The sequence below is a fragment of the Ustilaginoidea virens genome, chromosome 2, assembly GCF_000687475.1.
Source record: "Ustilaginoidea virens chromosome 2, complete sequence".
NCBI classification, from domain to species: domain Eukaryota; kingdom Fungi; phylum Ascomycota; class Sordariomycetes; order Hypocreales; family Clavicipitaceae; genus Ustilaginoidea; species Ustilaginoidea virens.
Window position 1 is genome coordinate 5,876,742 of NC_057317.1, and position 16,377 is coordinate 5,893,118.

The following is a 16,377-nucleotide window of genomic DNA, read 5'->3' on the forward strand; positions in this document are numbered from 1 at the left end:
TGGCTGTACTCGGGGAGCATCAATAGGAAGCAAATATAAAAGAAGAACAAAAAAAGGGAAAAAAAAAAAAAAGGGGGGGGGGGGGGGGGGGGGGGGGGGAAGAGGAAGAAGGAGAAGAAGAAGAAGAAGAAGATGAAGAAGAAAAAGAAAAAAGAAAAAAAAAAGAAAAAGAAGAGGTGTGCTAAAAGCTGGCGCCTTCGCCGAAATTCGAGTCTATCCACGCCGTCTTGTGCGCCTTTGACGACAACGCGTTCCAGATTACCGGATTCAGCTCGTGACTCTTCAGCCACGCAATCACCCGGATCACGGCGGCCATTCCGAGTGCGCCGGTCAGCGTTTGGCAGTCCGTGATGGCCGCGGCGAGGTCCCTGGCTCCCACGACCTCGCAGGCGCCGACATACTGCCGCTGCTGCACGGCATTTGGTGGTGGTGCCATGCTGGTTGACGCAGGGGAAACGGCCGTGCCGACTCGCGCCCCTGCGCGATCGAGAGCCCTCTTGCTCCAGACGCTGCCGAGTGAAGCGGTCGCAGTTGCAGGTGCACGTGCACGTGCCGGTGCTGGTGCCGGTGCCGTTGCCGGTGCCGGTCCAGTTGCGGACGCGGCTGCGCTGGACCGGGTAACGCGTGGTGTTGGCATCGTCGCCGTGCTCAGACGCAGGCCCGACGCAGCGGCTGGCTGATGGACCAGTTGCCACTCGGCTCGGTCGACCTCGTCGTCCGTAACCGCCATGCTGTGGTCTCCCCTCTGCACACCACCGCCACCGTCCACAGTGTCTTCCTGCTCGGTGTCCTGCTCGGTGTCCTGCTCAGTGTCTCGCTCGTCCTGCTCGGCTGCGTGCTTCCGCTTCAGGCTGCCCGGGTCCGGCGATGCCGCCATCGTTCCGCTGTACGTAGAGTCGGCTGCAAAAATCTCTGCCCACGAAGAAAGGGAAATGACGTCGTTGAACACCAGTGGCTTGGGATTGAGTATGCCATAAGTCTTTTTATGTTGCGACCTGATGAGGCTTGTCGTCTTGCTAGTCATTCGGAGCTCGCCAGTCTCCTCGTTATACTGCGTTCCCGGTTGTTCTAGCACGAGGCAAAAGACTTCCCAGAGCTTTTTCAGGCCAAAGTATTTGTATCGGACGGCCGCGAATCCTCTCTTGACGTGAAAGCGCGCTTCCAGCAGGAAGACAAAGTCTTCGAAAATGTCTCGCCAGGAATTCTCAAGCTGACCGTCTCGGCGAGCAACGAGGAGAAGTTCGAGAAGGAAGAGCGTTTGTTCATTGGTCCAGCTGTTGGACATGGATTTTTTTGCCGTCATGTTTTATCATGTACCAGGAGAAGACGAGGAATCAATGGCTGGAGAGTGCAATTGATTGAGCGTTGTGTGTCGTGACGTGCGCGGTGCAAGGTGACGCGCCGAGAGCAAGACTTGGACGAGACTGAATTGTTTTGTTTTGGGGAAGACGGTGTGGCGGCGCTGCTCCGCACGCCCCCGGAAACGCGGAAACGGAAACGCGCGAGAAGAGTGGGGCGCGGCAGGCGTAGAAAGGGTTTTTCGCGACGGAACCAATGGGCTCGCGGGCGCCCTTATTGTTTATCAGACCCTTATTGTTTATCAGTCCGGAAGAGGTAGTTACGGAACACGTACTCCCGTACCCAGGTGCCTACCTACTAAGGTACCTGCCTAGGTAGGTAGGTAGGTAGGTAAGGTATGCATTGGTTCATCCATCCGCTTCTTGGGGATTACACTGCCTGGACGGTCCGGTCATAACATAGGTAGGTATGCTGTCCTTGCTGCCGTTGCTGACGAGGCGAGGCTTTGGATGCCACCAGACTTGTCAATGCCGCAGCTTCGCGCCATGCCATTGATTCATGATGCGAAACTATCGGCGCGTGGGCGGGCGGCCTCTGATACTCGTCGGTTGCGTCCACGCGTGGCAAGGCTGCTGACTCGGGGCAGCGACCATGGCCCTGATCCAAGTGCCGAGAGTATGCTGCACCGTTTCAGCAGCGCCCTCGCAATGTCTTCTGCCCAGCATCACTGGCAGGTAGGTAGTTAACCCGCACTTGGTCACTGGACCTGGCAAAGGGGCAGCGACAAGACGGCTGGTTTCTCTGGCCGTACTCCAGAGTCCCGTACCGAGTATGCGTAAAGGCGGGACACGACGTGTTCCGAGACCTGCACCAGGCTGACTGCCCAGGTTCCTGGTGGCTGGTGGTAAAAGTAGGTACGGAGTACGGAGTAGGTGGTTTGCTGTGTGACGGTGTCGGAGACGGTGGGAAAAGATTCGTCACACACCGCACGTTAGCCAGCGGCACGCCAGCATCACCGTCGCAAAAACCCTTTAGCGTTTCTTCAGCGTGGAATCTGGTTCGTCGTCGTCCCGCTTTGAGCCGGCGAACTTGCAGTTTTGCCGTTGCAGGGCACGGATGGTGCTCATTCTTTGAATCATCCGATGGGCGTGCAGGCCGCGACTGGCGAGTCCGCAACCGTCGATGCTCCCTCCATCACGGGTTCCTCTTATTCAGTTGACTAACAACCTGTTATTTCCGAGCCCACAGTTCGAACTTGGATCGAGTTTTTAATGGGATCCACAGCAATCGATGCCGTGGCCGTTGATGGCAACAAGTAACGAATGGCATTCCCTCTGGATGCATGCGTCCTAGTTAACCACGATACATACGTCGTCGACGCAAGCGGTTCGTGATTTGCCGAGGTGGAGCTTGCTTGAGCCCGTCGCCCTGCTCCATGACAAAGCCGTCAAGTCCCGCAGTATGCAGTATTGAGCAAGTGACCAGGTCGACCGCAGCGCCACTCTGGTGGAGGGAGGGGGGGCTGAATCCGGCTTTTGAAAGGATTAATTAAGCTCGCAAAAAGTGATCGATACGTGCAAGGGCGTTTCCGACATGACACGAGCCAACCGAAGCGCCTCATAAGCCCATGATTTCACTAGCTCCGCCGAGATTAGAGTTCAACTATGCGGTCCAGCGGCAGCAGGAAGCGGGAAGGCTGGAGGCTGTGCTGTGCTGTGCTAACGACAAATCCCTGCGATGGTGGCCTCGTTGAAGAATTCCGCACGGGGGTCGGGGCTCAACGAGGACATGCATGCTTCATCGGGGGTCAAGCGATGTGCGCAGATTCTCAGAGTGATGAAATTTCTGCACGGAGAAGACGCTTCTCCGTTGACGGGGTGGTGGACCGTGGACCGTGGACCGTCTCCGCCGGCTTCACAATTGCCATCGGGCCATGACATGATTCATCGCCGAGTCTCTTTTCTTTCAATCGAGCAAATGGAGCCACATTCCAGGTCCCACTGCCCGCCCAGTCGGCAACAGACAGGGCCTCCCAGGCAGCTTCCGTCTCATGACCTACTGTACGCAGTACCTCATGGCGCCAATGTGACCCGACCACGACCCCGACCCCGACCCCGACCCGCCTTTGTCTGCCGGAGCGAACAACTCAACAACTGCCCGGACCCTGGACTCTGGATTCTGCCGTGCTGTGCTGTGTGGCCGACCTACTAGAGTAGGGGGATTCTGCCTTGCGAGACGCTACCCGTGTGCGACCTCGTGCACAGGCGCAGGCGCAGGCGCAGGAACAAGGTCGATGATTTCCTTTTCTTTTGGCGTCCGCGGATGCCTTGTGGGGTTCAAGCATCCCGAGCCATTTCTGCCTACGGAGTACGGGCAAGGCACAGGGGGGAGGGGAGTACGCGCCTGGAAAAAGGATGAGATTGGTGGCGCCGCATGCTGGCTGTCTGGCCGCCGGCGGTCAAAATTCTGCGAGGGCGCCCATGTGAAGAAGCAGGTGGGTGAAGTTTTCCCCATGCTTGCTTGCTTGCTTGGTGGTCAACGATCAACAAGATTGTTCAGACCGCTCGACACGTCGACGCCTGCACGGTCCCTCGCCGTCACGGCTTGTTCTCGTCACGTCCAATGGAATGGAGCTTGTGAGAGCGTGCAAAATGGAAACCCAGCCCAAGCCCAACGGGGCGGCAAAGGAAGAAGAAGAAGCAGGGTGGTGGGTGGTGGTGGGTGGTGGGCGGTGGGTGGTCGGGAAAAAAAAAAAAAAAAAAAAAAATGTCGAGGTTGGGCAGCTTGCCAAGAGGTAGGTAGGTACCTGAGGTAGGTACGGAGTACTCGGTAGCTCACGCCCCGCTTGCCTCGTAGCGTAGGACGACTTCACCTTGGGTGGGGCTGCCCAGGGCGCCGGGCACTGCTGATTGGCAAGGTCGGGGCTAGCCTGGGCGTAGCCGAATGGGACCCAGCAGCGGTCTCCCTGCCCATGACGCTATGGCGGGGCAGTTGCGACCCAGCCCCCGGTCTGACGCCATGGATTTCGATTCGTCGTCGACCACTCTCGGCAGCTGCGGATCAGTCAGTACGTGTCGATACATACTAGCCTTGGTTGGAGCGGGCAAGAAGAACGTACCAGACCAGACCAGACTGGACTCTGGTGGGCGGGCCAACTGACTGGAGGTGCCTCTGGAAAGGTGCACGTCTTGCAAGGTGCCTTGGAAGCTATTGAAGCCTGGCAAATGGCACTACTAAAAAACAGCTTGCCTGTGGGCTCCCTCCCTCCCGCCCCCCCAGCAGCCCCCCACAAGCCCGCCCAGGGACAGACAGGCAAGGGCCGCAAGTCAAAGCCGCAACCAGAGATGGACGCTGGTCTGCTTCTCCCTCCCCTCGCCTGATTGATTCACCAGCCCATCAACTCCTATAAACACAGCCATCCTCGCGCCGCCTCTTCTTGGCCTTTCTACGCACATACTCTTCCGCCTGCCTCGCTCCCGCCTACTGCCTGCTGCCTACTGCCTACTGCCTACTGCCTACAAAGGCGCCAGCGCTTCCCAGCTCCTCCGACAAGTCTGGTGCATCGTCTTGCCATTGATTGCCAGGTGCAGCAACAGTCCCGCAATGGAGATCCCGCCCATCATAAGGCTGGCCATTCTTGGCGCCATTGCCCTCCTCGACATTGTCTCGCTGGGCCTTCTCGCCTACGGTACGTGACCTTGCCCTTGCCCTTGTTGTTGTTGTTGTTGTTGTTGTTGTTCCCACCGCCTCGCCGAGCGCAAGCAGCTGACGAATTCACGCAGTCGTCAACGCATGGAGCTACGACTACAACGTAGGCTTCGAGACCTACCACGTCACCGCGCCGGCCAGCGTCAACTTCATGCTCTTCAACACCGTGTGGACCATCCTCGTCCTCGTCTACCTGACCGTTGTCCCACGCCTTCTGGCCTCGCTGTACCACAGCCTCATCGCTCTAGTTCTGCTCGCCGTCACCACTCTTTTCTGGTTCGCCGGCTCGATTGCTCTCGCCGTGCGCCTCGGCGCCCATACCTGCGGCGGGGGGGACTTTTGCACCTCGTACCAGTCCGCGCAGGCCGCTACCGCCTTTGGCTTCTTCATCTGGGCCCTCTTCACCGCCCTGCTCGTCTTTGAGGCGTTGGGATTTCTACAGCACGGCATCAAGGGACGCGCCAACGCCGACGGCACGGGTACGCAGATGACGTCTCAGACTGCCCCGGAGACGTATCCTCAGGCTCCTCAGGCTGCCCAGGTTTAATCTACACTCGACGCCCAACCCTGGATTAATCTGCTTTCTGCGCTTTCTTCCTTCCTTCTTTCTTGCTTTCTTTTTAGATGGAAAGACGAAACGGATGTATTACTGCGCCATTGGCGGCGCTCTCTCACGCGAGACTCGTACGAACGTCATGGTTTTTCTTTGTCGAATCTGTTTTGGATAGCTATGAAGTGGCAAGCTGGGAGGAAATTGATACCCTCGTTCGGAGTTGGATCACAGCTTTCTTTGCCGTAGCAATACATTATGTTCAATCATGTACCCCGCGGGCTTTGCTCCATTGCCTAGCTGCTGCCCATCCCCCGTCGGTGTCACGCTGGAATCATCAAACATCACCGCCCTCAGGAATGCCAGGTTTTGGTTTTACTTGCAGTCGCGCCTGCAACTTGATTCTTTCAGCCCGCAGCGATCAACAGGCAGCGCTTGCCTCCCTCCAAATCCGCTACTCTAGGAACGAGCTACGTGCGAACGAGCCACGTGCCTACGACGCAGCAAGCAGATTCATAGCCAAGATTGCCCGAGATTGCCCAGATTGCCAGACCCAACGGCAACACGACGGCCACGTCCTCCTAGTACGCGTACGCCAGAGGTACCGGTGTAGAAGGGCACGGGGGTTCCAACTCTGGGGATATACCAAGGAGGACGGATGGCGAGGGCCGTCCGGCCGCGGTTTGCTTAGGCATGCGGGCCCGGCAGTTGCTTGTTGCCGGCCTCGCTCAAGCACCCCCATGTTTGTTTGTTCCTTCCTCTCGTAGAACCGGTCTGCGGTCGCACGCGATAAAAGCTTCACTCGCCGCCCCGCAGTTGCGCCATTTCTGCCCGACGTCACGGCTCCTCGCTGCCGTGTGTGAGTCACGAGACCGGCCATCGCCCCCCCCCCCCCCCCCCCCCCCCCCCATGCCGGAAAACACGGCTGCTGTGCCAGCAGGTGCTTGGTGTGGGCGTGTCTGGCGTCTCTCGACGGCTCTATATCCGTGGCTGGATCGGTGGGTTTTCTTTATTCGTGGGCAGGGGGATCATGGTGTTGCTGATGGGAAGTGCTGGCTGGCTGGCTCTGTGGAGTGCGCAAATGCTGGTTTGGGGGGGGCGGTGACTCACGGGGGCGATATTCCTGGCAAGGCGCACGGGCACGGATTGGAAAAGGGCAACTGCGCGACGCGGGGGCATGCGGCTGTTGTTCATGACAGGTTGCTGTCGTCAGTGGAAGCGGCCGTTTTTTCGCAGGGAGCTGGCGATAGGCGCGCGCGCTGCGGCGGCTCACAAGCTCCTCCAAGTGGCAGCTCGCAGTTGCGCCGTGATATCGATATACCAGCTGGAACGGGCCGAGTTTAGGCAAGGCCATCAGCAGCCGAGTCTACAACACGAGTATTCGCCATCTTTGGCTTTCGTTACACTCTACCCCCGGTAACAAGATATACAAGCAACTACATGGTACAAAGGGAAATCTACTAGACGGCTGCGAAATCACTGCCTCGGAACGAGCCAGCATTTGTCAATCCTCTTCTAGATATAGATGCCGCAGCCCACCGGATACACTAGCCCGTCAAAGGCATTCGACGTAGCTCCGGACGGCGTCGTGATTGCGAAATTGAATTGAAAGCCGCCTGAATTCTGGCCAAACGAGATCCTCAGCGGGTAGTAATAGCCCTGCGTCATCTGAAACGTCGTGCAGCCGCTGACGTATCTCGTGCCTGCGTTCGTATTGGGAACAGTCGGCTGTAGCTGAGCTTCGGCAAGCGAAGGCGCGCCCGGGTTGACGCTCCCGTGGGCGCAGTCGACGGCGCTGCCGTTGCCAACAAAAAGATTGGCGCGATCGTCGGTGTTGGTCATGCACAGCTGGAAGGTGCCGGTTTCCCGGGGCCGGTAGAAGCCCGAGTAGACGAGCCCAAAGGCGTTCCCGTCGACGGTTATCCCGTTGACAACCTGGGCAAAGTTGTTGAGGTAGTATATTGGGCCCAGGTACGTGTTGCAGGTCGCGCCGAAGGTGACGCCGGCCGGCACGCTGTTTGTCGGCACGTTTGTCGAGTTGGTCAGGGTTTGCCCTATCACGCTTTGCCCCAGGTAGAGGCTGTAGTTGCCGTTGTTGTTCGGGATGGAGCCGCCGTAGCCGCCGTAGCCGGTGCAGAAGGGGTTGTTGTAGACCTTGAGATTGAGACCGGCGGGGGCGCAGGAAGAATTGATGTTGCTGCAATAACCGGGGTAGATGGGCAACGGCGTCTCGACAATCACTGTGCCGGGGACGGTTCCGGAGGCGGGGATGGTGACGGTGCCAGCAGTTGCGCTGAAGCTCGTTACCAATTGCGTTACCGTGACGTATGATGGCGAAATCGAAGAAGTTGGCGTGACAAAGACAATGACGGATCCGGGGACGGTCCCGCTCGGGTCGACAGTCAAGGTCGTTGGGACGGTCTCTGTTCCGGTCAACGCCTGGGTGAGGGTGACATAAGGTCCGGTTATGGGTGGCGTCTGGATGATGACGGACCCGGGAACGGTGCCGCTTGGCGGGATTGTCAGCGTAATCGGAGCTGTCTCGGTGCCGGTCAGGGTTTGCGTGACGGTCACATAGGGGCCGGTAATAGGCGGTGTCTGAATGATGACGGACCCGGGAACGGTGCCGCTTGGCGGGATTGTTAGCGTAATCGGAACTGTCTCGGTGCCAGTCAGGGTTTGCGTCACGGTCACGTAGGGGCCCGTGATAGGCGGCGTCTGGATGATGACAGTTCCGGGAACAGTGCCGCTGGGGGAAACAGTCACTGTCAATACCGCCGTGTCAGTGCCGGTTAGGACTTGAGTAATGGTCACATAGGAGGCTATTGCTGGTGGCGTCTGTATCACGACAGTACCGGGAACAGTGCCAGTAGGTGGGATGGTCACCGTCACAGCTGCCGTGTCAGTGCCGGTGAGAGACTGGGTAATCGTGACATAGGACTCTACTACCGGCGGCGTCTGGATGATGACAGTTCCGGGAACAGTGCCACTGGGAGAAACAGTCACCGTCGTGGGTACTGTATTACTGCCGGTGAGAGACTGAGTCATAGTAATGTAGGACTCAACTACCGGCGGCGTCTGGATGATGACAGTTCCGGGAACAGTACCGCTGGGGGAAACAGTCACCGTCGTGGGTACTGTATTACTGCCGGTGAGAGACTGAGTGATAGTAATGTAGGACTCAACTACCGGCGGCGTCTGGATGATAATAGTCCCGGGAACAGTACCGCTCGGGGGGACTGTCACCGTCGTAGGTGCCGTATTGCTGCCGGTAAGAGACTGGGTTACAGTGATGTAGGACTCCGCCACTGGCGGCGTCTGGATGACTACAGTCCCTGGGACGGTGCCGCTGGGCGAGATGGTCATGGTCGTGAGCGCCGTGTCTGTCCCCGTGAGGGTCTGCGTAATGGTGATATAAGCGGCCGGAAGGACTGGTGTTTGGATAACCACAGTGCCCGGAACCGTACCGGTAGGTGGGATGGTCACCGTAGTAGCGGCTGTACCAGTGCCGGTGAGAGACTGGGTAATCGTGGCATAGGACTCTACTGCCGGCGGCGTCTGGATGATGACAGTGCCGGGAACCGTGCCACTAGGTGCAACAGTCACCGTTGTTGCATCTGTAGCTGTGTCGGTACGCGGTTGCGTCAGGGTAATGTAGGATGCTGTGGGGGCTGCTGTCTGCGTGCTTGTAGTGCTGGCAGCCGTGCTTGCGACCGTGCTGCTGGATGGACTGGTTCCCGTTGAAGATGATGCATCAGTGCTGGTAAGAGCCTGAGAAAGGGTCGCAGAAGAATCAGTGAGAGACGACGTATCTGATGCCGTACTGCTGGAGGAAATGGTTGTTGTTGAAGGATCTGTGGTGGTGCTGGAAGAACTGGCGGAAGACGATGTATCCGAACCCGTACTGCTGGAAGACATCAATGCCGTTGAAAGCTCTATGGTGGTGCTGGTGGAAGCCTGGGTGAGGGTGCTGGAAGAGCTGGTGGAAGACGTATCTGAAACCATACTGCTGGAAGAGATGGTTGTTGTTGTAGGCTCTGCGGTAGTGCTGGAATAGCTGGTAGCAGACGACATATCTGAAACCATGGTACTGCTGGACGAGATGGTTGTCGTTGGAGCCTGCGTGGTGGTGCTGGAAGAGCTGGTAGAAGACGATGTATCCGAGACCGTATTGCTGGACGAGATGGTTGCCGTTGAAGGATCTGTGGTGGTGCTGGAAGAGCTGGCAGAAGACGATGTATCCGAGACCGTACTGCTGGACGAGATGGCTGCCGTTGAAGGCTCTGTGGTGGTGCTGGAAGAGCTGGCGGAAGACGATGTATCTGAGACCGTACTGCTGGAAGACATGGTCGTCGTTGGAGGCGCTGTGGTAGTGCTAGAGCTGGTGGAAGAGGACGTGTCAGAAACAGTACTGCTGGGAGACATGGTCGTGGTCAGAGGCTCAGTTGTGGTGCTGGAAGAGCTGGCGGAAGACGACGTATCAGAAACAGTACTGCTGGAAGAGATGGTGGTCGTCAGAGGCTCAGTTGTGGTGCTGGAAGAGATGGTCAAAGAGGATGTACTCGATGCCGAACTACTGGAGATGGTGGTCGTCAGAGGCTCAGCTGTGGTGCCGGAAGAGCTGGTCAAAGAGGATGCACTCGATGCCAAACTACTGGAGATGGTCGTGGTTGCAGGCCCCAAAGTGGTGCTGCCAAGGGCCTGGGTGATTGTGCTGGAGGAACTCGCGAAAGACGGTGTGCTTGAGCCCGCGCTGGAAGAAACAGTCGTCGTCGTCGGCTCTGTAGTGCTGCTGGACGGGACAGATGTTGTTGCCGACGCCGCAGCAGTGCTGCCGAGAGCCTGGCTAAGGGTGACTGAGGAAGCGGTGATGGAACTGGTAGACGACGTGCTGCTGGACGGGACGGCTGCCGAAGCAGGCGCCGTGGACGAGGAAGAAGTCGCCGTCGCGGGCTGGGTGCTCGTGCTGGACGGGCTTGCCGCGGGCGGTGTTTGGACGATGACCGTGCCGATGCCGGTGCCGCTCGGCGCGATGGTGAGTGTTGTTGGCGTCGTGTTGGTCCCCGGGACCGCGGCGCTGGGCTGGGTCGTCACCGTGATGGTCTGCGCAACGCCCTGTGCCGTCACCGTGACGGTCCGCGTGGCCGCCGCCGCCGCAGCAGCAGCAGCATCGGCTCCGGCCTGCTGGTCGCTGGGATCCGCCTGGCGGGAACATTGCGTCCCGGATTCCGAGCCCGTGCTACGTACAATTGTGTTAGTCGAGTTCTCTGCCGGCTGTTTGCCGTCTCAGCAACGCACTATGCTCCGGTTAACGCGAATAAGGTGCCGCCGCAGTGGACGCGCAACGGCTGGTATCGAACGACGGTGTCCGCGGAGCAGTCCTGCGAGGAGACGGTCGCCCCCAGACGCCATATGCACAGCTGGAGCAGGAACAGCCGCGCCATGCTAGCTGGCCCGCAGGAAACGTCGAGTGCAGTTGAGCCTCAGTCGAAACGCTTGCCAGGTCTGCAGCGAGGCGAGGCGAGGTTCATGACAGGGCAAGAGTTTGCTCGGCAGGACCAGAGCCGGCCATGGAGACCAAAGGCTAGCCGGGCGCATGTTTCCAGGTAGGTACATGTACCAACGACGGCGCAATCGTAGATGAGTAGCAAATGCGTCGTTCTTGGTTGCTGATGGGCCCCGTCAGACGACCCGGCGTGGCGCAAAGTAGGAAGCGCGTCGGTGGAAATAGGCCACCTGGCAATCCGAGCTGTGCTGTCAGGGCCCATGGGAAATTTCAAGGCAGGCCATTTCTACCCAGCGTCGGAATGCTGTGCCTGGGTAAGCCAAGCGGCGGAATGCAAGGCTCTCCCGTGGAATAGCCTGGCTTCTTCTTTCGAGGCAACACCCCAGCAAGCCGGGAATAAAGACCAATGGCGGGCTCACCAGAAAGCAGAAAGCATTAGGGAGTCAATATGTAGGTACTAGGTACCACGGCAAGGATGTGTAGCGGCTGCACCAGTATCTGGGGCCCTGGCGCGCCGGAGCTGTCCAACGTGAACGTGCCACGGCTGCGCGTGAAGCCGCTGTTCATGTCGCTGCTGTTGATGAAACGTCTCCCGGTACGGAGCAGTTCCCCGCAGCCCCCATTCTGCCACATGGAATATATGGGGGGGGTGTTCCTGACCTCCCGAGTCATCATTAGCTGGGGTGGGTGTGGCCACGGCCGATCTTTCGGTGCCACGCAGGTTGCCCTGGTTGGTGTTCTGGAAGATGCACCCCTCGGCGGCCCCCAGCATACCTGCCTGCCGCTTTAACTTTCCGCACGTGGCTGGCAGGGCCCCTGGGCAGCGATGCCGGAAATCCCGAATCTATTGGAAGGATGGAGCGGGCCGTCGAGGTCAGTCAGTCCCTCCGTGACGCAGGCTGCGAGGGGCGAGATGCGGGCGACTTACGCGTCGTGGCCAGGGTGGATTCCCGCATGCGTTCATTCAGAAGCCCCAGGTAGGCGCGAATGGGCGAAACACGCGGTGCGTTATCCTCGTATTCCAGCGGACGGGCGGACGGACGGACGGTTGGATGGCATTGTTGATGGGGGTTTCATGCTTGCTTTCATGCGAACCTAACCTTGAGCGTCCATGTGGAGACGGCATCGCAGAAAGGCCAATCAGACGGCTGATGACTGGAAGCTGTCCGTCGTACGTACGGTCGCTCGAGGTCACGCTTCCCGGCACGTGCCGCAGTGTCCTTGGCTCCGAGTCCCCGAGTCCCCAAAAGTACCTTACGTCATCATCCACGCCTCGAACTGTGAAGCCCCCTGTCTGGGGCCCAAGCGCCACGCAGCAAAGGACCCATCAGCCGAAATAGCGTGCGCGAGCAGCTGGGACATGCCGAGTGCGCCGTGGGCCGGATGCTGCAGCCTGTAGCCTGCTTGTGCTGTGTCAACTGCTTGCTCGTGAGGACATCCCCCCCTGCCCTGATGCCTGCTGCCTGCTGCCTGATGCCTGCTGGCATTTCCCCCTTTGTCCAGCGACTCCAGCCCCCCCCATTATGCAGACACGAAATTAATGCGTCAAGCCATGCCATCCATCAACTCGAGACGGGAAACAAGCCCCCCAGCCCCCCATCCAACAACTCCGGCAGGATATAACCTGAGCCATGCCCGCCCGCCACCTGCGATTCTGATTCTGATTCTGATTCTGATTCTCGTCTTCCCCCTTCTAGCATTTGCGCAGTTCGCGTTAGCGCCAGCCCCCCCCCCCCCCCTCCGGAGCGCCTCTGTCGCCCGCGCACCTCGTCTCGAAGTTCGGCACCCTGCCCACGACTGCCCACGACCTGCCTGCCCGCCCACCATGCTGTTCGCACTCGTCTTCGTGTGCACGCGAATCTCGCAGATTGTCACACTGGTAGGTTCCGCCGCCCGTCCGCCCGCCCGCCCGCCGCCACCCCGCCCCTCTCGGATCGGATCGGAACGGGGGCAAGCTGACTGACCTTGTTTTGCTTCTCCCCCCCCCCCCTCACCAACAAAAGATCCCCACCATGGGCATGCTGGCCTGGTTCATCAACATCTTCGTCAGCCACAACGCCCTGACGCCCGATTCGATCCTCCTGCTCTTCATCCTGTCCGTGCTTGCGCTCGCCTGGGCCGTCTTCACCCTGTTCAGCTACCACCGCTCGTCGGCCAATGCGCGCTTCGTCGCCCTCGTGGACCTCGCCTTTGTGGGCGCCCTCATCGCCGCCGTCTACGAGCTGCGCGGCATCGCCGACGCCGACTGCTCCAGCCCGGACTACAGCTCGGTGTGGTACGCGCCCGCCCACGTCCCCGTCCCCAACTGGGGGTGGCAGACCGACAAGCCCTGCTCCATGCTCAAGGCCAGCTGGGCCTTTGCCATTATGAACATCATCTTCTTCGCCACCACGGCACTCGCCGCCTTCAACCACGGGGGGGAGCTAACCTACTACGGGGACCGTCGCGTCGTCGTCGAGCGCCGCCATCACTCCAGCCGCCACAGCCACAGGCACAGCCGGTCTGGTTCGCGCCACAGCCACAGCCACAGCCATCGGAGCCCTCACTCGCATCGGCGCGTCTACGTCTGAGAAGGTGGCCTCTTGAACCTTTTTAATTTTTATCTTTTTTTTTTTTTGGTCCTCTTTTACGGTGGACCTGCGCGGTTGAACCTGTTCTCATCCCAAGGTCGGCGGCAATGGGGCGGGACTTGCTGATTTGCGCTGTTCGCGAGGAAACCGTGGATCAACCTTCCGGAAATTAGATTTATGTGAGTTTTTCGACGAGGGCGCCAAAAAGTTAATTCCGGGAACGGAATGGCGCATAATGGACGATTTGTCTGCCACGTGACACCATACCCATCTCTGTGCCATGTGCAAACGGACAGAATAAATCTGGACTTGAGTAGCTTGCGGGGTTGATGCTGTGATTTAGCAAGGGCAAAACGGAAAGACCCGAGTACGTGCATGTACTATGAGCTCATGAATAGAAAGAATGATTCCGACGATATCCTGTCTCGGCAGAGTACGCGACGTGCTCCGCATTGCGTACAAGTGAATGAATTTTGCTGCTGGTACCAACCATCCATCTTCCATCCACATGGACGCCATCTGCTAGGCAAAACAGAAGCACACCCAGAAGAGGCCACTTCGCCCATGGGCCACTTGACGTGCCAGTCGGTCGCTTTCAACGTCTTGTTGTTGTTGCCAAAGCCACGTGGTTGCAGGTCAACAAACACCCATCACCAGGTGACCTGCCGCATCAATGCCTCGTCGACCCCTCTCCGACATGATACCCCCGTGCGACTCCGCTCCGTCCCTCCTCTATCAGCGTGCTCGCCTCCTGGTCAAAGTCGCTCCCCAAGCCCTGCCACGTCCTGCTCGAGCGGAGGTACTCGGCGCCGGGGCTGGCCACCCCGTTGATGCTGGCCAACTCGCCCGCCGCTCTCCTAGCCACTGCGCCCGACTGCTGGTCCCCACGCCCCCCCGCAGACGAGTGTCGCTTGTCGCCGTCGCCGCCGCCGCCGTCGTCGTTGCTACCGGCGCTCCGGACGGCGAGGTGCATCGGACGACTGCGGCCCACGAGCCTGCCTGTCCGGAGGTCGAACTGCGGAGGCAGGGACTCGTCCCCCTGCACGTCTTGCGGCGGCTCGCCGTCCGTCGCCGCCGCCGCCGAATCTGAGTCTGAGTCACGGTTCGGCCCCGCCTCTGCGAGCGCATCGTCCTTGAGCTTCTCGATGCCGGCCCACCACTCACCGCCCCACGTCCTCTCCTGCTCGCTCATCAGCGCAACTTCCATCTCAAAGGGCGTGACCACCGGCCTCCAGTACCCGGCGTCGTCTTCAACTAGGCCGCTTTCCCAGCATCCGACGACGACCCAGCCTTCGATTTCGGCAAAGTTTGCCAGCTTGGCGGGGTTGAGCTTGCCCACGACGACGGTGTAGCTCTTCTTGCCGGCCTGGGCTATCTTTTTGCGCAGCAAGTCTATCGAGCGGGTGTAGTTGGAGACGGATAGCGTGTTGACCAGGATGCCCACCACGCCGGCGGACGCGAGAGACAGGACACGCGCGAAGCGCCGCCGGAGCAGGCCGGACGCTCGGAGCGTGGGGTTGTCGATGGCCGGCGAGGTATCCGAGGGGGAGAAGACGTGGAGGGAGGCAAACCGGGTCCGCAGGGCGAGGAGCAGGGCGGTGGGAGGGTCGGAGATGTGGAAGAGCGAATACGACTTGACGGCGTCGTTTTCGTCGGCGTCGTGGTCGTGGTCGTGGTCGGCCACGTCGGGTCCGACAAGGGCGCGGTTCGGGATTGTGGCTTCGGGGTTTCTCTGCACTCGTGTCGCGAGCACGTTCGCGTATCCTGCGGCTCTCAGGTCGGCGACAACGTCGTCCACGTGGTCTTGGTACGTCAGGTCGGCCATCACGACCACCTTGGCGCTCTTGTCGACGAACTCGCTGCAAAACTTGCCGACGAGCACCTCGCGGTTCAGCTGGCGCGAGGTGTAGACGTACACGACCGGCAGTCGGCTCGTCGGGCTCAGGCACGCCCGTCCGTAGTGAACCACCACGTCTGCGTCCGCGTGCTCGGCGGCAATCTCGTCGACGCAGCACGCGCTGTAGCTCGTGTCGGCCAATATGTGGAGCCGCCTCGGCCGCCCGCCCGCCCCGGGGACGGCGCCGAGCTCAGCCTGCAGCGCCTGCACCACCCGCGGCGCGTCGACGAGCATGTCGTCTGGGAACTGGAGGGCTATCCTGCTCCATCCCGCCTGGGCAATCTCTCGCGCGGTGCGGTGTATCTCGTACGTGAAGTGCAGCTCGTCGTCGGTGAGGGTCGACCTTGGTATCGAGTCTGCGGCGGGGGGTTGCAGGAACTGGTCGTCTGGAGTGGAGAGGACGGGCGGCGCAGCGAGCTCCGAGGCCATGGTTGGGTCCTGGGGGTTGCGGTCGGGGAAAGGGGGGGCATGCAGGCCACGACCACGGCCAAGACCACGATGCCTCAAGGCGCGAGTTCGAGCCTACGCTGTAGTTGGTGGGATGATGATGATGGATTGGTTCAATATGTGGTAGAGCTGAATTTTTGGCTTGGGCTGGCGCTTTGGCGGGGCTGCCAGGTGAATATGCGGGGTGCCGGGCCTGCTACATGTACATACGTACTGTCTGGTACCACCGCTACAACCGCCCCGCTGCGGAGCCCCTACCAAGCCCCTCCAAAGCCCCTCGTGCAGCCTCCAGCTGGTAACCGTCTGGTGCCAGCCGTCAAATTCAAGCTTCCAAACGTTCTGCCGCCGCGTCGCACCAGACATCCAACACGTCTGGATTGCAATAGCTACCCGCTGACGG

At 59.7% G+C, this 16,377-nt stretch overlaps 5 protein-coding genes across 5 annotated transcripts; 2 read left to right on the forward strand and 3 right to left on the reverse strand.

The window, feature by feature from the left end:
• Positions 1–181: 181 nt before the first annotated feature.
• On the reverse strand, positions 182–1,285 carry UV8b_03289 (uncharacterized protein; the record flags this gene model as incomplete). The annotated part of the gene is made up of 1 exon (XM_043140787.1): positions 182–1,285. One exon carries the CDS (start codon positions 1,283–1,285, stop codon positions 182–184), a length of 1,104 nt encoding a protein of 367 aa, XP_042996721.1.
• Positions 1,286–4,902: 3,617 nt separating this feature from the next.
• Positions 4,903–5,554, forward strand: UV8b_03290 (uncharacterized protein; the record flags this gene model as incomplete). The annotated part of the gene is made up of 2 exons (XM_043140788.1): positions 4,903–4,987; positions 5,082–5,554. 2 exons carry the CDS (start codon positions 4,903–4,905, stop codon positions 5,552–5,554), a joined length of 558 nt encoding a protein of 185 aa, XP_042996722.1.
• Positions 5,555–7,072: 1,518 nt separating this feature from the next.
• On the reverse strand, positions 7,073–11,001 carry UV8b_03291 (uncharacterized protein; the record flags this gene model as incomplete). Its single annotated transcript, XM_043140789.1, has 5 exons — positions 7,073–8,322; positions 8,413–9,146; positions 9,382–9,932; positions 10,415–10,796; positions 10,856–11,001. 5 exons carry the CDS (start codon positions 10,999–11,001, stop codon positions 7,073–7,075), a joined length of 3,063 nt encoding a protein of 1,020 aa, XP_042996723.1.
• Positions 11,002–12,888: 1,887 nt separating this feature from the next.
• On the forward strand, positions 12,889–13,633 carry UV8b_03292 (uncharacterized protein; the record flags this gene model as incomplete). Its single annotated transcript, XM_043140790.1, has 2 exons — positions 12,889–12,942; positions 13,067–13,633. 2 exons carry the CDS (start codon positions 12,889–12,891, stop codon positions 13,631–13,633), a joined length of 621 nt encoding a protein of 206 aa, XP_042996724.1.
• A 670-nt stretch (positions 13,634–14,303) lies between these two features.
• On the reverse strand, positions 14,304–15,959 carry UV8b_03293 (uncharacterized protein; the record flags this gene model as incomplete). Its single annotated transcript, XM_043140791.1, has 1 exon — positions 14,304–15,959. The coding sequence occupies one exon, from the start codon at positions 15,957–15,959 to the stop codon at positions 14,304–14,306; it is 1,656 nt and encodes a 551-aa protein (XP_042996725.1).
• Positions 15,960–16,377: the final 418 nt, after the last annotated feature.